The sequence below is a fragment of the Passer domesticus genome, chromosome 5 (assembly GCF_036417665.1).
Source record: "Passer domesticus isolate bPasDom1 chromosome 5, bPasDom1.hap1, whole genome shotgun sequence".
Classification (NCBI taxonomy): Eukaryota; Metazoa; Chordata; class Aves; order Passeriformes; family Passeridae; genus Passer; species Passer domesticus.
The window spans coordinates 47420542-47442655 of NC_087478.1; the positions used below are offsets into that span (position 1 = coordinate 47420542).

Sequence of the window (22114 nt, forward strand, 5' to 3'; positions counted from 1 at the left end):
CTTCACCACATGCCCCAGGAAAAGGAATGGATTTGGAGTCACACAGTGTAGGTGTTTTTCTCCATTGTCTTACTGCAGCGAGGACCAGAGGCCATCTCCAGCCAACCTGGGCAGATGTGGAGCCGCCCTACCCAGCAGCCGCTTCTCTTGCGTGGGCCGGGAGGCCCAATCTGCTCCCTCCTTCACAGGGAATGGGTGGGACGCCCGGTGCAACTCCTGCACACATGCTGCCCAGCGGGAAGCTTGGAAAAGGACACCCTGTTAGTATAGGCTGCAACGGCGCAGGTTAATGCATCGTTTATCAAGGCTGATAAATCCAGCTGCAAGAAGCAGGCAGAGCAGGTCATGCTCCGCTGCCCAGTGTGCTCCAGGGCTGCTACGTGCCCTCCATGGCCTCCCTCCGCCTTGCCAAGCTCAGCTGGCAGGAAGAAAAGGCACATGTGTGAAAGGGAGATGCCACTTCACAGAGGGTAATGAGACACAGATGTCAGACCACACACGACAGAGGCAGCACACACAGCTTGGCAAGGGGCAGCAAGCCCGCAGTGGTGCTTTTGTCTAGGAAACAGCTACTGATAGGTGGTAGATAGAGAGCACAACCAAGTGAGGTCACAAAGGAGCAGCTCCTAGGCAAGGAGACGCAGCCAAAGTGGGGCAGGCTGCAGGCTTCCTTCCCATTCAGTTGTGGCTCTCATGGTCACTTTGTTCCATTGTTGTCAGTGCTGGTGGCCCCCAAGGCTGATGCTGTGCCTCAGTACTGTACAGCACTCCTTCAAGGAACAGGGTCTGCACACATCCCCCCTGCAGGGCTCAATGGCAGCTGCTTTGCTGGGCAATGTCTGTATGAGGGGAGCTTATTAAAACCACTCAGCAGCTTTTACTCCAGGGCTTTTCCCTTTAGATTGACCATGTTCTTCCTCCAGCACATTTCCACCCATGCTCCACTGCACAAAGTTTTGTTGTGCACCACTGTGAGTTGTGACTTTCCTTGGAGAGGGTCTAGACTACACAGTGTTAGCTGCTCTTCCCAAAGGCAGGAGGGAGGGAGTTCCTGAGGAACATTCCTGTGGGTTGCTTCTCACATCACCCTGCTCCAGCATTAGCACTGCCCTGCCAGCTAGGAGGGAGGCTGCCCTGAGAGCTTTTCCTCACTGCCTCTGGGAATTAGGTGCTCAAAGCAATTGCCAACAGAAACCAGGCACTGTACCACAAGCTTTGCCTTCTTGGTTAAGCTGGGATCTGCCTGGGATTTTTACATTTGCTTTCACTCTGCAGCTGAGAAGGAAGAGTGGAGGACAGTGAGATGTGAGGAGAGGAATGCAGCGGCCTTGGCTCTTACTGCTGGGAGTCTTGTCAGGGCCAGATGCTACAGAACAGCCCAGCTCTGGGGTGCAGCAGGGAGGGAGGCAAGTGATAAGCAGCTCACTGCTGGGCACAGGGTGTGAGCAAGCCCCACCAGGAGGTTTGAATAGCAGAATAGAGAATTTCAGAGAGAGGCCTAAGAACTAGCAAATCCAGATGAGTGCTGTCCAAGTATGGAGGCCCAGAAGGAGAGAACTGAGCTCTGTGGGAAGAGGGCCATGATGGGAATGCTGGTCTGGAGAGGAAGGCAGAATAATAAAGACAGTTCTGAGGACTACGGGAAGTGATGCAGAAAGGCAGGGTGGTCCTGGAGCTGAGGAAGAAAGCTGCCACAAAACAGCACTCTCAGCTGCCAAATAAGTCACATTGAGTTAAGACTAAATTATTCTCTCTTCAAATCATTGATCTCTCCTCTACCCCCTACTCTAAACAGATAGGTCTTGCCAGCACCCCTCCCTTGGATTAATTGAATCCACTTGGCTGTGGTGAGCAGAGATCCCAGAAAAGCAGCCAAACTCAGCCACAGCAAGGCTCTGCACCATATGAGCTGCCCTTGGCTGTTGCTGCCTCCTCCCAGACAGTTCCACTTTCTACCTGGGTACTGTCAGCTGGGAAAACGTGCCCTGGTCCACACAAACAGTGGGACTACAAATGGTGTGGTATGTAAACACACCTGTTCGTGGGCAGTCTCAGCAAAGAAGAGAGAGAGCTCATAGGAGGCAGCAGCGGAGCAATGTGACAAAATGAGCCCCTTAGGGGTTGGGCAGTTCCCCTTGCCCTATTTTCCTTTTCCCACAGGGAGCTGTGCATGTGCCATAGGGCTCACTGTATTACAGCAGGTGTAGGCAGGTGCCTTTCCCTACGTGAATGCTTTACTGTCACAGGAGCAGCCTTTTCTCCCACTGACCCTGGAGCAAGAGCAGGGTCCCTCTCCACACTGTGTGTATGGCTTTTCTGCTCCTGGGTTCTGCCACCCCTCCACACTGCAGAGCTGCCTGGATGTCCTGGTAGCAACTTCCTAGAGAAGAACAAGCTCTGTGCATGTTTGTTTCTGTGAGCTCAACTCACTCATGCCAGACATAGGCTTGTTGAGCTGAGGTGTTCCCACACACTTCCCAGCAGCAAACATTAAAACACAACAACCAAAAAGCAGCTTGTCAAGGCTGTGTAGCAGCCTATCCAAAACCAGAGAGTACTCAAGCTCTGTGATGGGTGCTTGGAGCAGACCCAGCATTAGCAAAGCCATCAGTGCAGCATGAGCAAAGTGTTCAGCACAGCAAAAACCCAAACTAAATAACCTCCTGGGTCCTTTCCATTTGTTTTCTAGGATGCTGCACAGAGAATGAGAAAGCCTAGGAGTACAGAAGTGCTCTTGCAAAGAAAATGCAACATTTGCTCTGTTCTCTATCCCAGCTTTTCACTGATAAACAATTAAACAAAGTTTGCACAGTCAGCCTGCCCATGCAGGCTGGGCTCTCTGAACAGTCGGAGTCTGGGAAAAGGCAATGTCTGGAGACTTAGTGGTTATTTACCATAGGACAACAATCAGTGGTAATCCTGGAAGTCACTTGAACATTTGTGCCCAAGCCTTTTCTGTGCATGAATCTTTGAGGGTTTCAGAGAAGTAGCTGAGCACAGAGATTAAAAGGATCAGGAGCTCAGCATGATTTTATAATCAATCCATTGCTGCTGTTTTCCTCCTAGCTGCACAACATGCACAGTGCCAGGACTCCCTGTCTGACTTGGACACTTTGGGGAAACACACCCTGGAAGGGCTTGCAGCAAACAAGATCTGCCCCTTTCTCACCTGTAACTGAAGGAGGGGATGAAGAAATCAAAACAGAACCCCCAGTACATATTTCCTCAATCCTACCTGTCATCTTGTTGGTCCAGGGCAAGGAATACTCCAGTAGGGACTTCAGGACTTCCGGAAAGTCCAGGGCAGTGGGGCCCCCAGGGTTGTTGCAGCTTGACATGTCCTGTCCTGGGACTGTGCCAGCAGAGCTAAGGGAGGGCCAGGTGCCTGGCCACCAAGGTGCCACCCCACTGTCCTGGGCGGTGCGAGATGGGCTCGGGGGCACCCGGAGCGGGTTTGCCGAACTGCTCTGGCTGAGAAAAAACAAGGAGAATGGGAAGCAGCCTGGCAGAGATGCAGCTTGCCCGGCTGTCTTCACCTCCCCCTCTCCCACTCTGAAGTGGCCAATTGTGGAAATAGCTTGCAGCCTTGCAGGGCTGGGCTGGGCGCCTGGCCAGCGTGGTTTTACAGGGCCTCTCCCAGCCAATCCGGCAGCAAAGAACTGGGCCAGTTATCTAACTTTGCAAAGGCAGCACCCTTTTCCTTCCCAAGGTGTTATAACAAATACATGTGTCTGAAGGGGAAAAAAAGCAAGTGTGTGCTGTTAGGGGTGCACGCTGGCTGCAAACACAACAGGAGAGGGATCCTCTGACGCGTTCTTGGAGGCTCTGAGGAGCTCCAAGCTGTGCAGGCTGTTACAGGGAGATACACATGCTGTCTGCATCTGCCTGCTAACTTCTTAGCTGAGATGAAGAAAGTGGCATTATTTGTACGCGATGCAACAATTACTGTGTGTCCCTCCTAAGTTAATATGATATTAGCACAAGGTTTCTTTCTTATAAAGTGTGCATCATCCTCAAAGTACAGGATTTTTCTTCTGAAGTGCCACATGCCACAGAATTTTATCAGGAAGCAAACAGCCTCCTCTTAGAGCAGTGATGTACGGGAAGAGAGTTCATGAACCCTGCAAATACCCTGGCAACAGCTGGTTAAGTAAGATCTTGAGCACACAAAGCCCCTCTTCTCCTGTCAGGGAAATTTTTAGCATGGAGAAAAGAACTGGAGACAGAAGGATAAAGGTCTGATCCTCTTTTTCAGAACCTGGTGTGGGAAGGAGCATCTTACATCTGCTGTACTCTTTTCTTTTCCTGAGTGTGGTATTTCAACAGAAGTGCCTTCATTTCTTAGTTTGTTCCTGTCTGTTTTGCCAGGCTCAGCCTTAGAGTGCCAGTGTGGGTCGGTAGAAACCAGGTATTCCTACACTGGTCTGTGAGCCACAGCAATTGGACACAGCCCAGCAAAATCAGGCATGGTGTTTGGTTCCATAAGGAAATGCACTTGGTTTAACCCAGTAGAAACCAAAAAGAAGGAATTACCTAGCCAGGTTGGGTAGTTGAGAATTTGAGTTAGAAGACTCGTGATCTAGATCCCAATCTAATCAGGCTCAGAAATCACACAATAGTTACTTTAGTAGAATTTGTAATTATGATACAACCTATTCAGAGTTTGTGCCAGTCATAATCATCAGTGGTGAAGCCATTCAGGGAGAACCTGGGCTGTTACAGTGTTCTCCATCCACCCAAAGCTGGAACCAGCAGAGTCTGCAGATGGTCAGTGCATTCTGGCTCCTGTAAGCAAGAGACACGATCACATCTTTCCTTCCTGGGGCACAGCCTGCCAGCCAGGAGATCCATGTCCTCACCTGATATCTTCCAGACCATCCAGTCATGCCAGGCATCATTGATGTTTGGGATAGCTACTGTCATATATGCCTAGTTTTGCTTCTTATCACAGGCTGGCATGGGAAAGTCACTGGGAACATGGTGGTTGTCCAGTGCCAGCTGCAGTTGGACCCCCTAATTTTGTCCCAGGCTCAAACTTGTTATGAAAGCTGAACAAACATCTGACCCCACGTCTGGAGTGACCCAAGAACTTCACAGCCACTGCTGCAGCAACTGACTGACATTTATGGCTTCAGAAAATGAAGACATTAATTCAGAGATAATTCATAGAATCATGGAGTGGTTTGGGTTGGAAAGTACCTTAAAGATAATCTAAATTGTCTCTTAGCAGTTTGAATTATTAGCCTGCAATGGACATATCTAATTTTTTATCTAGAGGTCTGAGAGTGATGAGATGTACATCTCATCTGGTGTTTGCCATACCCACAAAAGTCTCCTACCAAGACTGTATGTCCTTCTTGATTCAGAATCCCAGAACAATGAGCTCCTGCCCACCAGAAAAGCTTGGGTAACATCACTAGCTGGAAGCATCAATACCACTCTGTCTTCAAGCCCCAGAGAGTCAGAAAATATACTATGGATTAGAGTCATAGCAGTGGGGAATGTCTGTCTGCCCCCATGTCCTGCCATGGAGAGCAGAGCATTTGAGCAGCTTTAGTGAATGCAGTTGAAATGTTGTCTCTGGAAAGATGCAGGCATGGCCACACATTTCATCACTTGTGCTGGCTGCACTGTTGTCAGATCAGGTATGTTTTTATTGGTTTTGTGATCCCATTTTAGTGGAGGTGCTGGCAGCTCTGCTCCAGCCACCACTCAGATGCCCAGTCAGCCCTTTACAGCACATTTTCTCACAGACTCAACCAGCCATGGTCAACTTATACTGGCCCTAAGTGGATGGCACACAAAAGGAGGCACCTAAAGTGATGGCGAAGGCCAAACTCCAGGAACACCAATTTAACTGGCTGAGACCAGGGCTAACTTCACTGTATTTTCTGCAAGTCTCTTGGGCAGCTACCCACACCACCCAGCTGTGCTGGCTGAACCTCTTGGCACATTTGCCCAAGGAGTGTGTTCAGCAGTCCTGAGGGGAGGATAGTGGGTTCTTCAACATTTGCCTTGGTCCATACTCTCTCTCCTTTTACATCTTTATTTGAAAGAATTGTTCTTTTTTTTAAGTAACCAATTTTTGTACCTTCCTTCCCCTGACCTCTTTGCCTTCCTGCAGTGTTCAGGTGCTTCTGCTGGCACCAAAGCATGTAAATGTCTCTTCTAAAACCTCTAATTCTATTCCTGTCTCTAACGGGATCTCTCTAGAGAGGTGTGCCATTGGGTCAAAGTGAACTGTAGAGCAACACTGCTGAGGTGTTATTCACAGGTACAGCCTTGCTGGCAGTTTGAGACCCTGAAGAGTCTTTTCAGACATTCAGACCTCTGATACAGCCCTGCTCATTAAGGAGCTGGCTAAGGGGGCTCTCTGTGCATGGTCCAAGTTGCCATCTTTCCTTCACCCCCAGGAGTGTTCTCTCAACTTCTCCACAGGGCCACTTTCACAGCTCTTCTGGAGCAGTCCTTCCCCTTTTTCCACTCCTGCCAGTGTCTCACAGCCTCCCTCAGACCCAAAACAAGAGCCAGTGCCCCATCTGGGTGTCTCCTCAGTCAGAAACTGCTGCAGATTATTGCTGTGGGTCTTGTCCTTGGTGGTGACACCTGGCTGCTCATCGATTTATGAGGCCACCACCATAAAAGGGAATTTAATTGTTCCTCAGGTGTGTTTGAAAGCACAGCTGATGGGTAACCCAGCAGCAGCAATGACATTTGACCAAAGAAAGGCATTAGTGGTTATTATTACTAATTGCTTTTATCTCAGCTTCCTCCAATAAGGTGAAAGTTTGGCTTGGTAATCTAATGGAATGTGTCCCCTTAGAAAATAAAAACTTTTTGCCTTATTTTCTAAGGACACAAATCTTATGCAACAATATTATCCATCCATCCATCCATCCATCCATCCATCCATCCATCCATCCATCCACCCCCAGAGCATGCTACCCACCTTGGCAAAGGGATAAAAACATTTAAATATCTTATTCTGTTTGAAAGATAAGCAAGCTAGGGAGAGGAGAGTCAAATTAATGCCTCCCCAGAGATAAAACCTGCTGTTATGTGTTCTCTATGATCTGGGGCCTGGTGTAATGTGTTCTGTATGATCATGGGCAGTGACAAGGGACAGGCAGAAGCCAGCAGTACTGAAGTGACTTTGTGGTGGCATACAAGATGACATTCCCCTGAAGTGAATCTGGAAAAAAGGATAAAAACATTTAGAAACCTCTAGAAGATTTTCAAATTCTGCTGTTCATGAAGCAAGACTATTTTCCTTTTTTTTCTCCATTTCTTTCAGTCACCCAAGACCATTCACATTGGCAGTGCAGCCATTACTTGGAAATTTCTGTACCTCACATGAGACATCTTCTGCTGCACATCCCACAAATCAAGCCTACTCCTCAAAGTGGAGGCTCCAGGCCCACCCACAGGGATTGCTTCTTGCACCAAACCCAGCTTGGTAAGTGGTTTCCTCTTTCTCTTATCCAAGCAAACCCTTTGCCAGAGGTCAACCACTGTTTCTCTACAGATATCTTTACAATTTTTTGTTCTTGTACTAGTTCCTAGGACAATTGTACATTCCCCTTACAGCTTCCAGACTTAACTATTTATTTGTGTGGTACATTGGGCTTGGTAAGGAATTTTTCTCGCCTTGGCAGAGGCCTGCAGGCTGAGTTTCACCATGGTCATTCTGAAAGGACACTTGCACCACATCCCAGAAACTTGTCTTCTTCTGGGTTCAGATGCTGCTAGCGCCAACAAACATCCATGGAGCTGCAGGAATACCCAGAACAGCAGCAGCAGGGAAGGCTGTGGCCTGACCACAGTTGTGTCAGCATCCACAGCAGATTACTTTGAAGAAAAGGAGGTGAGAGAAGGAGTAATGAAGCCAGCTTGGGAGGGTGTGGGAAAAGTGGGACTAGGGTTCTGTATTGGCTAAAGACCCTGCCTGGTGCCTGCAACATGAGCATGCAACCATTTGTGTACTTTTGATGGTAGCAGCATGTGACACAGACACCTCACCCCTCAGAGCTCCCTTCCTACCTCTGAAAGGGCTTCCTTCCCCAGCAGGGTATGGCATGCATACATGTTCCTATATATGTGTACAAATGTGCCTGCCTATCTCCCTGTGTGCAGGAGCAGCGCTGGGATCTCCCAGCCAAGCAGTGAACTTCAGTGGAAGGAAGTGCCTGCACCTCCTGCCCGAGGCAAAAGAATTTCTAAAAACTAATTCCCCAAAATGAGTGCCAAAAGTTAATGAGCTTTGCTTCCCCACCACCCCTGCCAAGACATCTCCCCCTTCTTGAGGTGCTTACATGGCAGCTGGGCTCACCACGGCTCTGCTTCCCTGCACGTGGCTTTCCTTGTGAGGTGCCCTTTGCCAGAGAACTAGGTATTAGGCAGGGAGAAAACGTGACAAAGGGCCTTGGGATCACCAGAAGTTGTACTGTCCTGGGCAGGAAGGACACCTAGAGCTGCCTTTTTGCATTTCCCTGCTCTGAAAACACTCTGGCAGCCTGGACAGAGACAGCTTTGGGAGCTCTTGGAACAAGCCTTGGCAGGAGGCAGAGTCCAGGAGGTGCCAAGAGCAGCAATAAACCAAGGGGCTGAAATCAGGATGGGGAAATCCAAGGCCTGTGGTGTTGGGCCATGGGAGATCATTGGGTGGGACAGCAAGAGACACATTCCTGTGGCTGCTTCTCTCTCAAAACCAAGGCTGTCTGTAAGGACCCAGGCTGTCTGTCAGCCATCTCTTCCTACTCACATCTGCTAAGGACAACATGAGGACAACATGGTCCCCAACAAGAGCAGGGATCCTGCAGCATTGTAGCACAAGAGGTCTGAGCCTGACAGAAAGATACAGGAGTCAGCTGAGCCTGGGGCAGGCATGTGGGCTGGAAGAAAACAAATGACCCTTAAAAAGGCTTTGACAGTTTGGCTGCCACTGATACCCCAAAACCAAGACATGAATGGTCTCAAACAGGACAATTTCCAGGCTGCCTAGAGCTTCTTTTGGAATGCTGCTGTATTGAATCCCCACCACAGCTCCCAGGGGCAATGCCAAGCTGTGTTGCAGTTACTCTCAAGCAATTTTGCTGAGGAAAACTGAGGCCATCTCACTCCCATGAAAGCAGGACTTTCCCTCTCTGTCTCAGAGCTTTGCTGGGGTACAGACAGGGTCACGTGCCTTGGGATTCAATTAGCAAAAGTATGCAGCTCTTCATGCTTCCCAACCATCTGCCTGGAGGGCTGCAGTGCTATTGGAAGCCCACAGCTAAGGCAGACATAGGAAATCCACTGAGAACAAAGGAAATATGCCAAAGAGCACCTCCAGAGCTGAGTGTTTTTCCAATTCAAAGCAAGCCAAATCTACTCCGGCATCTAGCTTTAGAGACTTTTATCCCACCCATAGGTAAATGTAATTTTTTTAAGGATTAATTCAGATGGTTATGAATGACCCTATTTATGGGGTCTCTGCTATGTTTGTGCCTCCTAAGGCTCTCTGGAACAAGTAGTAGTTTTCTGGGGCACTGCCATCCACAAGATAAACTGCAGATATGAGCACTCCTGAAAGGGTCAATCTTGGGAGCTGCCAGGGACAGGACTGCTGTGGTGAGAAATGAGTCAGCTGGAGCTGTCATCTGGTCTGGTCCCTGCTCTTGTCTTTGCTGCACCTGGAGCTGTTTTCAGGAAACACCACTCCTGTCCCGCTGGCACCAGGACACACTGCTCTTGCCTGGAGGAGGAACAACACCGAAACAAAAGGTGATAATCAATCTGGGAAGGGAGAGAAGTTATGTGGGATGGACAGGTCCTGTCCTGTCCACTCCCGTCCTGGAGAGAAAAGGGTGAGGCTGAATGAGACATGGCTTGAGCCCGGAGCTTTCCAGTAAGCCCCAATAGCTGTGTGTCCACAGGAGCTCTGCTCATGGCCATCCCACAGCATCCAACCAGGTCTGTTCAGTGCCTTCCTCCACCACATATCAAACAGCTGTGTACTTCAGCAGGTGTGCCCACAGCCCTTCCTCCTCCACTTCCCTCCAACTAGTCACTCCCACCCAGGCCTCTTTCACTATTTAGCTTGTTGCTTCTGGCCCATGTTTTCTCCCCAGCTGCCCTACGTAGTTACGTCCTCTGTGCCCAGGCAATGACCAACACACCTCCCCAGCTCATGCATGTCAGGAACTCTCTGCTGCTCACTGTGCACAGGACACTACACAACATGACCCTGTTCCTGGTTGCAATGGCAGCAGCAAACACAATGAAGAGGATGACAGCATTTGCATCATCTGCTGTCACTGCCCAGAAATGTTTCTCTATAGTGTGGTAGGCAGACTCCATTACAGGGTTGCTTAGGATTCCCATCTGCAGCAAACTCCCTCTGACAGGCTGCTGTGTGATGGCATTAACCATGTTCAGTATGAAGCCTTCCTCCCACCTCTCAGGAGTTTCTACCCTGCTCCTCTCAGTCTTCCACAGAACCTGGACTTTTCCTGGCTGACCTGGGTCTCTCTGCCTTGTCTTTGTATCTGCTGAAGTTGCTAGGAAGATCTGATAACTGAAATCACCACTCCTTTTCTTCCTCTCCAAAATACAAGTTTATTTCAGTGAAGAAACACCAGTTTACAGCTGAGGCTCAAACCCACAAGAACAGGTGTTCTTCTCCTGGTGCTTTGTCTGTCTCACAATTTGACAATTTTGGTTTCAATTGTACTGGAAAAGCTACCCTCAACTCTTGCCATCATGGCCTCAACAACCTTTGGAATGTAAAATTAATGTCTCTCACATTGTATGCACCTTGGAAGTGCACACGGCTCCGCATTCCCCCTGCACTACAAGAATGTGTTCAGGCCTCTTCTTTGACCAGAAGGACATGAGTTCTTATGTCTGTAAGAGGGCATATCAAGGAAACGTGTGACAAATCTTGTCTCTTCAGGCCTCACTGGATATGACTTCTGGTCATACGAGTTTATACAGCAGTAACAGGGGAGACCCGTGTCTTCATCTCCAGTTTTGATTTAATCAAGAATTCTAAATTAATCTGCATCATGATAGATTCAAAAATTAAAAAAGCTGGGTTTATTAATGAATGTTTTCACACTGACCCCTTCCCCCAGTGCAGTTTCCTCACACAGCATCCTCTCTAGGAGGAAAGTAAGTGCACAGACACTTCCCATGGCCCAGGCAGTGTGCGACTCAGTGAGCAGGGCTAAGGACATGTTCACGTGTTCCCTAGCAGGGTGCACACTGCCAGGCAAAAGAACTGGCCAGCCCAGTTGGACAGAGCAGCCTACACAGAAGGATCTCTAGATGAATGTGTTTACCCGATTACTGGAGGTGTCGAAACACAGGTTACCCAAACACCTGAAACTATGTGTTAATGCAGAGCACATGGATTCTTGGCACTAGGGGGAAAGAAAAACTTCTTAAACACACCTAAAGTTCACTAGAACTGTGTGTCTGATGAAGAACTGCATCCACTGTTAATATGCACATAGGCCATTTTCCACTCAGCAAGAAGAGTAGCAGATTATACTTAAAGATGGGAGAAAGCCCCAGTGGTCCAAGGCTCCCCTCTTCCCTCCTCACAGCAGGGAAACCCAAAAGCAAGATAAAATCCTTTGCAGGCTGTTTGAAAAACACAAACACGCTCTGGATCAGGAGAGGGTTTAAAGTGCACACCTTTATTTTCTATTACAAAGGCTAAAAGAAGCAAGTTTGGTTTTTTGTTTCTTTATTTAAGAACAAAAACAAAAATGTTGTTAAAACATCTACATATTTATCCTGATACTAGACCTTATGAAAGATACTAAGTTCTTTTTAATAGTAAAGCGTGGTATTCTTAAATTATATTAATATGAAGACATATTAAAGGACTCAATATCATTACTACCAAGCTCAGAACTGCAGCATCCCCTTGCTATCTTTTCCTTTCACTTGCTAAAACCCATTAATTTTTGACATACAGTTTCATACAAGCTAAGTAGGGTATTTTTTGTTGGTTGTTGTTTTGTTGGGTTTTTTTTTCTACTTCTCCCTGTAAAGGCCTGGTTAACTCCAATGCCAGTGTCACCTTAATCTCTGCCCCTACCAAAGAATTTGGGAAAAGATTTTCACTAAGTCCTTCAGCATTTAGTAAGTTTCTGCTCTGTGTGAATGTCTGTGGTTATTTTACAGTATATGAGATTTTCTTCTAATGTTATAAAATTAAAATATCACTTTCTTTGTGAAAAACCCTAAAATTTGGTTCTGTGCTGCAGAATTTTCTTCTTCTTCTCTCACACAAATAAAGAAGAGTTATCACAGGGTCTTGTGAACACACCACTAAAGCAGCCTCTACAACTTGTGGTTTATCTGCTGTAGAGCTGTGAGCACTGAGCACTTCTGCTGAGAGCACATAATGTGTTGAAGAAAACCCTCTTGGCCTGACAAAGCAAGCCTGGGAAGTCAAGTGTGAAACTTCTGCCTATCACAATGTCCCTTTAAATAATATAAGCAAAGCCTTATATTAAAACTTTACTCACTAGTTAGCAGTATAATACTCTCACTGAGATGGGACTGCAAGGACATCCTAAAGGGTTTCAAAAATGTGAACAGGGAAACCTGTCCCATCTCAAAGTTTATACCTATCTATATAAAACCGTCCCCTCTTTTCTTATTTCTCTTTCCCTATCCCAAATACAAGGCTTCATAATTAAACTGGAGATGCTGCGTTTCCTGGCCTGAGTCCTTTTCCTTTACCCTCATTTAAAAGATTCCTTCGATACCACACACATATAATATTATATAGAGCGATATATTTAATACCTGTGTATATATGCTTCATGGCAAGGGTCACATATATACACACTAAAACAAGTCTGGTGACGAAGTACTGCAACACCACAGACCAGGTTATCATATCAGGGAAAACAAAGAGACACTTGATGCAACCCCCATGACCGTGGGCCTCCCTCACCTCACCTCACCTCACCCTCTCCCCATCTCGGCCCCAGCCCAAACCTCTGAAGCCCCACTGAGGAGCTCAGCTGTCATTGCAGAGATGGGGAGAAGGGACAGTGACCCACTCTTGTTTAGGTTACATGAGAAATCACGGCTCAGCGAACGCTAGAGTCACACTAGAGATGCAGGTTTGTTTTAAAAATAAAAAACACATTCCAGTGTCCCCCAATCCAGATTTCCTTCCTTGGCATCTCTGCCCAAGAAAAGCAGAACAAGATAACCCAGGAGCTGATGCCTGTCTCCTCCCATCTCTAAAGTTGACCACTTGAGCACAAGGATGACCAGGAGAAGGTACCATAGCTACCACAAAGAACAGAGGAGAAATTACAGCACCTGACCACTCAAAAACTGCCATGTCTGATATTACTCATAGCAAACCAGAGACTACCATCCATATTTTAAGGGAGAGGAAAAAAAGCTCAGCAGAAAAGTGGTTAAGTTGCCCAGGAAAGAGGCCGAGTCCCCATCCCCAGAGGTATTTAAAAATACATGTAGTTGTGGCACTTTGGGACACGGTTTAGTCTGGGACTTGGCAGTGCCAGGTTAACAACTGGTCTTGATGATCTTTGAGATCTTTCTCAACTTAATGATTCTAAGTGCAGAATGCATTCAGTTTACTTAGAGCACACTGTGTCTCTGGAAAGATTCCAGCACTCTGCTGCATAACTGGAGCCTAACTATCCCAGTGGAGCTGAAGCACCCTCCTGAAGGCTGGTTCAGAAAGGTGACAGCTGCCCCACACCATCTCCCCATCTCCCGATTTCCACATCCCATCTCTCCTGAAGCTCTGAACCCCAAGGATATGGGAGCAGAGAGGAATGGGAGGATGCAGCAATGCCAAGACACCAAGCAGTTCATGGCCAGATTGTATTTACCATGGATACAGCCCTACCAGCCCCAAGGGCTCTGAGACTGCTGTCCCAGGAGAACCTGTATGAAAAAGGCATCCCTGACGAAGGCTGGGAGGGAGATGTGTTTGTGTTTGACTGGATGGTGCCATCCATGCATGCAAAACTGCAGAGCACAGCTGGACTGCAGAAGAGAGAAGGAGAGGGAGGCTCAGAACAGGGAACACGTTTACTGCTTACAGGATGAGACTGACAGAAAGGACAAGGCAGGCATGCAGAGCAGTACCACTTCTTACTGCTGCCCTTTCTAAAAGCAAGACTTGTGTCCCAGAGTTCAGCATTAGTGGTTACTCATCAAAGCACACATCAGGCAGCACAAGAGCAGGCCATGGCTGAGTCCCAGTGTGCCATTCCTTCTTCACCACTGTCCCTGCTCTGGGTCACATCCTGGTTGCACTGTGCATGCACAAGCTCCCTGCTCTGGCTCTGAGGAGGAGGGGGCTGGACCTCTGGTACTGGTAAGCACTTCCAGCTGGATTCCCATTAGCTTAACGTTTCCTGTGCTGCGCAATGGTGTCCTTTCAAATGGGTCCCCACCCAGTTCTTCTGGCAGTGCAGGGAAAAATGCAGCTCTGAGTAACCAGAAACACATGCCATTTAACTGTAAGAAAGAACACCATTACCTCCCTCCCTCCCTCTCTTCAGGACAAAAAGCAACACAGAAACACAGGCTCCTTTTGGTGACCACCTCCCTCCCGACTGATACTGCTGTGTGGATTCAGTGACACACTGTGTGTCACAGATTCCACTACACCTCCTAGATGGGTTCTGTTTTACTTGCACCAGTCACACCAGCCAAAAAACCAAACCCAAGCTATCTGTCCTGAACACCTGCCACATACTGAAAAAGACATCTAATGAGAGGTCATCAACTTCCTTTCTGATTACAGTCACCTACAACCTGGTTCCTGCTGCTGCAAGCAGTTTCATTACTTTGCTGCTTTTACCTTGCACTCCTTATACCACACAGCTGTTATCCTCCTCAGCACCAGTTGCTGCCTCAGGGCAATACAGACAGCTAGAGCATAAGCCTAGCTCTCTTAAGCCAAATCTAGTGGTTTTCCTTCTTTGCACCACAACTCCTTCTGGTACTGAACTCCCAGAAGAGCAGGAGGGCTGCAGCAGAGTAAGTGGTGCTTAGTCTGCAGCACTGAGAAAAGGAACAGATAGAATTCATGGTCACCTTTTAACCAGATTTCATAAAATCATAGAACAGTCTGGGCTGGAAGGGACCATAAGATCATTTAGTTTCAATCCCCCTGTCATTTAGAAGGACACCTCCCACTAGACCACATTGCTAAGAGCTCTATCCAACCTGGTCTTGAACAGTATCAGGGATGGGGCATCCACAACTTTTCTGTCCCTCTCTCTCGGCTTTGTCCTCCAGACCTCTGCAGTCATACTCTGAATTGAAAGACAGAAGAATGACACAAAGAGAAATTCTCTGATTTGCAGCCCAGTACAGACTGAACTAATTCCTTTGAATGAAGGACAGTGAAAACAAAAAGATGAAGTGGAAGGAGAATTTGGGAGAAAGAAGAGAGAGAAGATGGCTCACAAACTCAGTGAGCGTGGCGTCGCTGGCCAACGAGAATCAAATTCACAAATTCTTTCACTAATAAATCATTGTCTCATAATCTTAAAACAAAAGAAAAGAAAAAGTTCTCTGCGAGACAGAGATCTCGCTCTCCCTGCTCCTGCCATTCAGAAAGCCCACCCCGTGTTCCTGCAGCTGACAGACTCCCCCCAGCTCACACTATACGTCATCCCGCAATAGGAAGTTGTATTTCCCGAAGTCGTCATCCCTGGGGCAGAGCAGCATGTCCTTGCGAGCTTTGGCCAGTTTCTGTTTCAGCACTTCCCTCCGGTCTAGCCACTCCGTCAGCTCGTCCTGCCCGTGGGCATAGCGGCACTCCTCTCCCTCAGGACAGGTCTTGTTCTTCTGGAACCTGCCAGCACAAGGAGCACAGTCAGGAGGGCACCCCCAGTGCAGGGGTTTGAGCTCTCTGTCTGGAATACTTGATCAGGACCCACTGAAACATGCTGTGAACTCTCCTTTTTAAAGGTGAGCTGACTGTCCTGCAAACCCATGTGCAGGTGGGAAAGACATCAAGGCTGGGGAAAAAACAGAGCAGCAAAACCAGCAGTGGCTACAAGATTTAGTCAAGAGCACAAAAAAATATGAGCTGGAACTGGACCAGCATGGATGAGGAAAAAATAATGCACAAGAGAGGAAATGCCAGGTAACCGCCATGAAAGAGAAGAACCTTCTTGCTAACCAAAGTGACATTTTTAACCATCACAATATTTCTGAAGGCACCTTAAGGTGCTGATTCAGAGGGCGTGAGACATTCAAACCATTTAATAAGGCACAGGGGATTCCCCCAAGCACTGGGCCAAGGAGACTGCTGAGAGCATCCTGGCTATGAAGAGCACAGGTGCAGACAGGAAGCTCTCCTTTTCTAAAGACACATGCTCAGGAATGTGTTTTTATCCCTCAGTATTGTGGCTGAGCACCTCTGTGATCAAACAGCAGCCTCACTGTCACCCAAACCTGTCATCTCATCCCACTCCTCCATGCAGAAGTCTCCAAGAACTCTGTGAGAGGATGAGGAGGGATGACAGAGGCCGTGGGCCTGTTCCCCTGTCCCTGCAGCAGTGGCACAGGAGGGAGGTGAGACAATGGTACCTCTCGCAGAGCCGGAATTCGCCCATGGGGAAGCGGTAGCTCCAGCAGCTGGAGTCACTGTCTGAGGTGAAGACCTTCTCCTTGTGCTTCTCCGACTGGATGTGCTGCTGCCATTGCTTCTTGCTGTTGCTGTTTTTCCCACAGAGCCAACAGTGGTAGCCCATCTAAGTGGTGCAGACAGGGAAAAGGATGAGTCAGTGCAATAACATTCACATCCACTGGCTTTCCCTATGCTGGCACTGCCTCTCCCCCTCTCCTTCCAGAGCATCCTGGAAGTTCCACTAACTCTATGACTACCCACACTTCTCTGCCATATAATCTTTAGGGAACTGTGCTGGCACTAAAGGGGAACAGAGGAGATGCTCTGTCAGAGTTTATCTATGGCTCAAACAGGCTCAGGGGACAGGGCAGCTCAGTTCATTGACATGGTGCCCCTGTCCCTGCTGATGGCCCCAGTGGGGTCCCACTGCAAGGTCCCCAGGTTCACAGGCAATGCAGGACTCTTCAGCAGCACAGACCCATACATCAGTATCACCCATGGCATAAGGAAACACATCTGCATCTAGTTTTCCAAGGCTTCTATGCCAGCTTTTCTCCAAGCTTCTCCCTCTTCTGACAGGCCTGCAATGGTTTTGCCAGCTTGCGCAGGAGCAGGCAGGAAACCCTGGAGAGAGGCTGAGCCCATGCAAAAGGGAACCTAAGGTAGACTCCTAATGACTTGGGGATTAACAGAAAAGCCATTGTAGAGCCTTGCTGACCCCAGGTCGATCTCTTCCCACTTTAGCTGTGCTGCCCCTGCTGTGCTGCTCCAGGCTGTCCATTTAACCTACGTTAATACAGGCTCTGTTCCACTAGAACAATGAAGTCCCTGCTAGCACACCTGGAGCACAGGACAGAGGCAGGCTGGCAGCACTGGGGAGGAGGAGGAATGAAGGACCAGAGATCAGCTTCTTACCATGATGTCTGCATAGTCAGTGGGCATCTGGATCTGTTTCTCCCCTTCTCGCGAGGTGAGTGGTGTTCCCTCTCCAGGCTTCCCAGGATTGTGTTTCTTTAGCCACATGTCATAGGTCTGCTGCATATCTAGGACTGTACAAGGGTGACACATGAAGCCACTCAAAAATCTCCCACCCTCTCCACAAACTATGAGAAAAGGACAAATGCTGGGGCAGCTCTTCCCTCCCCTCGACTGTGCAGCAGCACCAGACTGAGGGCCTGTGCCCCATGTCACCTTCTCAGATAAAACCCCTGGGGAGAGGAGCCAAATTCACAGCACACCACCTGGCACGGGGGGTGTCTTCTATCAGTCCAGGGCCAACTGTGACAACAGCCACACAAACTTTTCAGAAAGGTGGCAAAATGCTGCAAGATCTCCTTGGAATTCACCCCACAAGATTATTCTGCAAGAAGCCTGATTCTACTTGACCTCAGGAGACATCTCATCCAGGAAGCTAAGGCAGGGCTGGTTTCAGATCCATCTGTGCCCAAGCTTAGAGGCAAGCTGGCCACAGGAAGCACTGCAGAGGGGAGGAAGACCTAATGATAGCTTGCTCTAAGTTCAAAATGTGCCCTGAGAACTGCAGTCAATGTCTTTCATGGCTTTTGATTTAAAAGCCACTCAACATACTTGTGGGAAGAGAAGTTTGAGGTGGAAGCTTCAACTAGACATCTGCCTTTGCAAGATCAGCTCCTGAGAGAGGCTATGGAAACATAAATGTTTGCAGATATCGATATGATGCTCTAAGTGTGATGCATTAGTGATTTACTCCTTGCTAAATGAGTAATTGAGGAACTTGAGGTAACTGGGGGTAATGATGTAAATTCCCCCAAACTGAGACAACGTGACTGTTTGAAGATTCACCTTTGTGCTTGAGTAAACACATCCAGACTGGTCTGATGTGCTTTAAAGGCCCAGCAATGAAATGCTTTGAACTGAACCAAGTAACAGTTTGGTGCAGCAGAGAGAAGGACCCTCCAGAGAACCAAAAAAAACTCAGCGCAGGCCTGAAATCCTTCAGGCTTTCCAGCAGCTCCAACAGAGGCAGGTGAACACCTGGACAGCAGGCCCTTTTTCCCCAGCCTCGTGTTGATCTGAATAAACAAGGATTTCTGCCACAGAGCTGGCTGTCCAGAATATGGGCAGCCCCCAACTATCACCCAAAAGGTAAGGCTGCAGGATTAAATACAGACAAGTTCCTCCACAAAGGCACCACCCTGCAATGTTCTCATTCAGGATCTCAACTCCACCCCTTGGAACACAATACCATGAGCAGGGAGTGCCACAGCCCAAGACCAAGGAATATGAGCAGAAATAGGTAAGACAGCCAAGGCAGATAGAAGACAGACAAGAAAGATACAGGAGCAGCTACAGGCCAGGACTGGTGCTTTGGCAGAGCTCCATACAGTGCCAGGCCTGGGACATTACAGGCAACTGGAGGGAGAGTAAAGGGTGGATTCTAAAGTGATGCAGAAAGAGAGGGCAGCAGTGAAGTAATATAAGACATAAAACTATTGTGGATGAGTCCCACAGCAAGGGACTCAAGAGATATATGCCCATTTATGAAAAGAGCAGCTGTAGACAGACCTGACCTATAATCCCACATAAACTCATGGCAGCAGCCTTGTCCAGCTCCATCTCTGTTGTCAAGAATATGTCTTAACAGACCCTCCAGACACTGAAATGTCCTTTTCCCTCCCCCCAAACTCTTTGGCCCACATTTCCCTCACTCACTTTTATTTTCCTTCATGAAGGTCCACATGTCTCTCTCCTCAGGGCTGTGGGCAAAGGAGCAGTTGCCCACATACTGGCATTTCCTGCCATTCTGTGCATGGATACACAACTGTTAAAAGACAGAGAGAAAAATTTAGCATCTGCACAATCAGTCCTTGCTAGAGGGGAAAGTGGATTTGATAACCAGCTGGGGCATTAAATTGCACAGGAGAGGTTGCAAACAGGACACTTTATATGTCATTAACTCATGATTCTTTTCCTCAGTCTCCTGATGACATAAACACACAGGCAGTTCAGCACCTGCTGCCATTTCCATAGGTGACCAGGTGCAGATACAGGACAACAGCAGGGAGCATCCTGGATTGACCCAATAGCTCCTGCTGATGAAGCTGCTGGTCCCCAAAGGTGACTCATTCTCCAGCCATCTCTGAGTGGGTGAAGAGTGGCCTTACAGATTGCTTAGACCACACTGGTGCACACACAGCCATTACCAACAGCATCATTGCCAGAGAAAATGTGAAACTTTCTAAACATCATCTCTTCTCCCCCTGTCCTGGCACAAAAGGAGGACCTACCATAGGGTAGGGGGAAGGAGTTCTCTCCTTTCAGGGAAAAAAGAAAGGAGAGGGAGAAAGAAACTCTCTATCACAACATTTGGGGCTGGGGTTGGAGGCTGGATATCTGTAATTTTCCTCACAGCACGTGGCTTTTTAGCTGAGTTCTTGGTTTTGCTTTCAAAACCCATTGTGAGCAAGTTTCACAATCTATAGTGCACAGTCACAGCAAAGGCAGGGATAGGCTTCTCCCAAGCGTCTTGCCTCTCACCCACATTGAGAAACCCTGACCTAAGGGGAGTCTTAAATTTCATTCCCAAGACCTGTGCCAGCCACAGATGCATTAACAGCTCTTGTTATGCATTAGCAGCAACACTGGAAACTCTCATTTGTGCTCAGAGTGGTTTAAATGGGTGCTGCTCCTTCTTCTGCTCCATCCTTTTGCTGGATGTATTTTGAGGCCATCAGTCTGTCCTTACCTCCCATCTCAACCATCATGTGCTTGCCTCCCTGACAAGTCTTCAAGGGAGCAGCCCTCAAAACACTGCACCGTGGGGGAAGGGAAAGGGAATGGGATGGGGCAGCTGGCCATGCCAGGTGTGGGGCTTACATCATATTGCTGTGGGAAGTTACGGATGGAAGGCAGCGGTCGGACTGACACCCACTTCTTCTTAGCTTTGGACATCACCAGCAGGACACGGCGTTCCTTCGTCCAGCTGAAGTAGAGAGAATAAATCAAGAGAGACGTAAGAAAGAGCAGAACAAGGGTTCTTTACCTCAGAGACCCTAAAACACTGAGAGATGAGCAGATCCTCCTGTCCAGCTTGTCCCTGCCCTACCTGGTGGTTCCTAGACACGCACATCTGTAATGGAGAAGCCACAAGAAGGCTATTTTAGGAGGACTTCTCCCTGTAAATATTACCTATTTCCTGGGGTACCTCTTTTCATAAAGCCACAAAAATCTTCCCCAAATCTCACATGGCATCACCACAGATTATTAAACAGCTGCATTCCATCCTCTGACACAGCCAATTCTTGTGCAATCAGATCCATGAAGAACACTTGGGAATATTTTCTGCTTGAAAGGTGCAATAGAAATGCAAGTCATTACAAGCACTACTTTATGAACAGTGCCAGGAAGTATTTATTCTCCTGTAGCTCCAGCAAGGGATCACCAGGAGATACCCTGAGCAAAAACCCCAGCTCTATTCAGCAGCTGCATAAAGAGGTGCTATTTTTCCCATCCCAGGAAGCAACCCTCACCTGCTTACTTCCTCCAGAAACTGCTGCTTCTGTCTCTTCTTCAACAAAGTCTTACATTTACAATATTAAGCTGGATTGTGCCTTTGTGGCTTGTGTTATGGGAAGGCAAGTTCTACAAACCCTTCCATCCTATCCCTGCAGGCTGCCTGGGTGAGACAGGCCACAGTTTCCATGACCAAACAGTTAATATTTCCCCAGCTAATATTTCTCTTCTAGGGGGATTATAAGACAGATGGGGACAAATTTTTTTAGTGGGGCCTGTAGTGTTTTGACAAGGGATACTGTCTTGAAACTAAAAAAGGGTAGAATCAGACAAGATATAAGGAAGGAATTTTTTATGATGAGGGTGTTGAAACACTGGCACAACCCAGCGAGGTGGTGGATGCCTCATCCCTGGAAACATTCAAGGTCAGGCTGAGCAACCTGATCCAGTTGAAGATGTGCCTGCTCATTGCAGGATGGCTGGATTGGAAGACCTTTAAAGGTCTCTCCCAATCCAAACTGTTCTAGGATTCAATGCTCCTATCACACCAAACATTCTCATGGGCCCCAAGGAGTCAAGAGGTACAGACATGGCATGCATCACAGAGGAGCAACCAAAGCAATGAAAGAGCTATGGGAAACTAATTTAAAAGGAAGCAGAGCATCTTGAATCATTTCTAAGTGTGACCTGACAAGACATCTGCAAACAGGTAAGTGTATAAACACGTGCAGAGGAGAACTCTGTTAGTGCCCTTGATAAGAAGAAATTATAGGAACTGGGAGAAAAGGGAATTGTGGGAGCTGCCAGGATTAACAGTCTGCATGATACTGGCAGCAAATACCCACAGTAAAGAGAGAAGTAAGCTGGAAAACTGCTATCTGCAAAGCCTGCTATGGTGACAAACACCCTGAGCAGTGAGAGGCTTCTAGGAAACCTTACAGCCTCTTCCAAAGATGCCAAATGAAGCCCTGGAGAAGGTAGGATGAA

The 22114-nt window shown here is 48.0% G+C and overlaps 2 protein-coding genes and 1 long non-coding RNA gene across 8 annotated transcripts in view; 1 reads left to right on the forward strand and 2 right to left on the reverse strand.

Annotated features, from left to right (window-relative positions):
- TEF (TEF transcription factor, PAR bZIP family member) overlaps positions 1–3544 on the reverse strand; it is a 22618-nt gene extending 19074 nt beyond the window's left edge. The window contains exon 1 of the mRNA XM_064420121.1: positions 3236–3544. Coding sequence (XP_064276191.1) covers positions 3236–3338 — 103 coding nt within the window. The 5' untranslated portion in view covers positions 3339–3544. The remainder of the gene's footprint in view (positions 1–3235) is intronic.
- The window catches only part of LOC135300556 (uncharacterized), a 15339-nt gene extending 795 nt beyond the window's left edge, over positions 1–14544 (forward strand). The window contains exons 2-3 of one of the 2 annotated variants that reach the window (XR_010362366.1): positions 7295–7456; positions 7656–14544. This is a non-coding gene — a long non-coding RNA (uncharacterized LOC135300556). The remainder of the gene's footprint in view (positions 1–7294; positions 7457–7655) is intronic. The other variant, XR_010362365.1, reaches the window with a different exon arrangement.
- Positions 11655–22114, reverse strand: part of ZC3H7B (zinc finger CCCH-type containing 7B) — a 47405-nt gene continuing 36945 nt past the window's right edge. For all 5 annotated transcript variants that reach the window (XM_064420107.1, XM_064420104.1, XM_064420108.1 and 2 more), the window contains exons 19-23: positions 20492–20597; positions 19328–19436; positions 17552–17685; positions 16597–16760; positions 11655–15856 (exon numbers count right to left, since the gene is read on the reverse strand). In XM_064420107.1, coding sequence (XP_064276177.1) covers positions 15664–15856; positions 16597–16760; positions 17552–17685; positions 19328–19436; positions 20492–20597 — 706 coding nt within the window. In that variant the 3' untranslated portion in view covers positions 11655–15663. The remainder of the gene's footprint in view (positions 15857–16596; positions 16761–17551; positions 17686–19327; positions 19437–20491; positions 20598–22114) is intronic.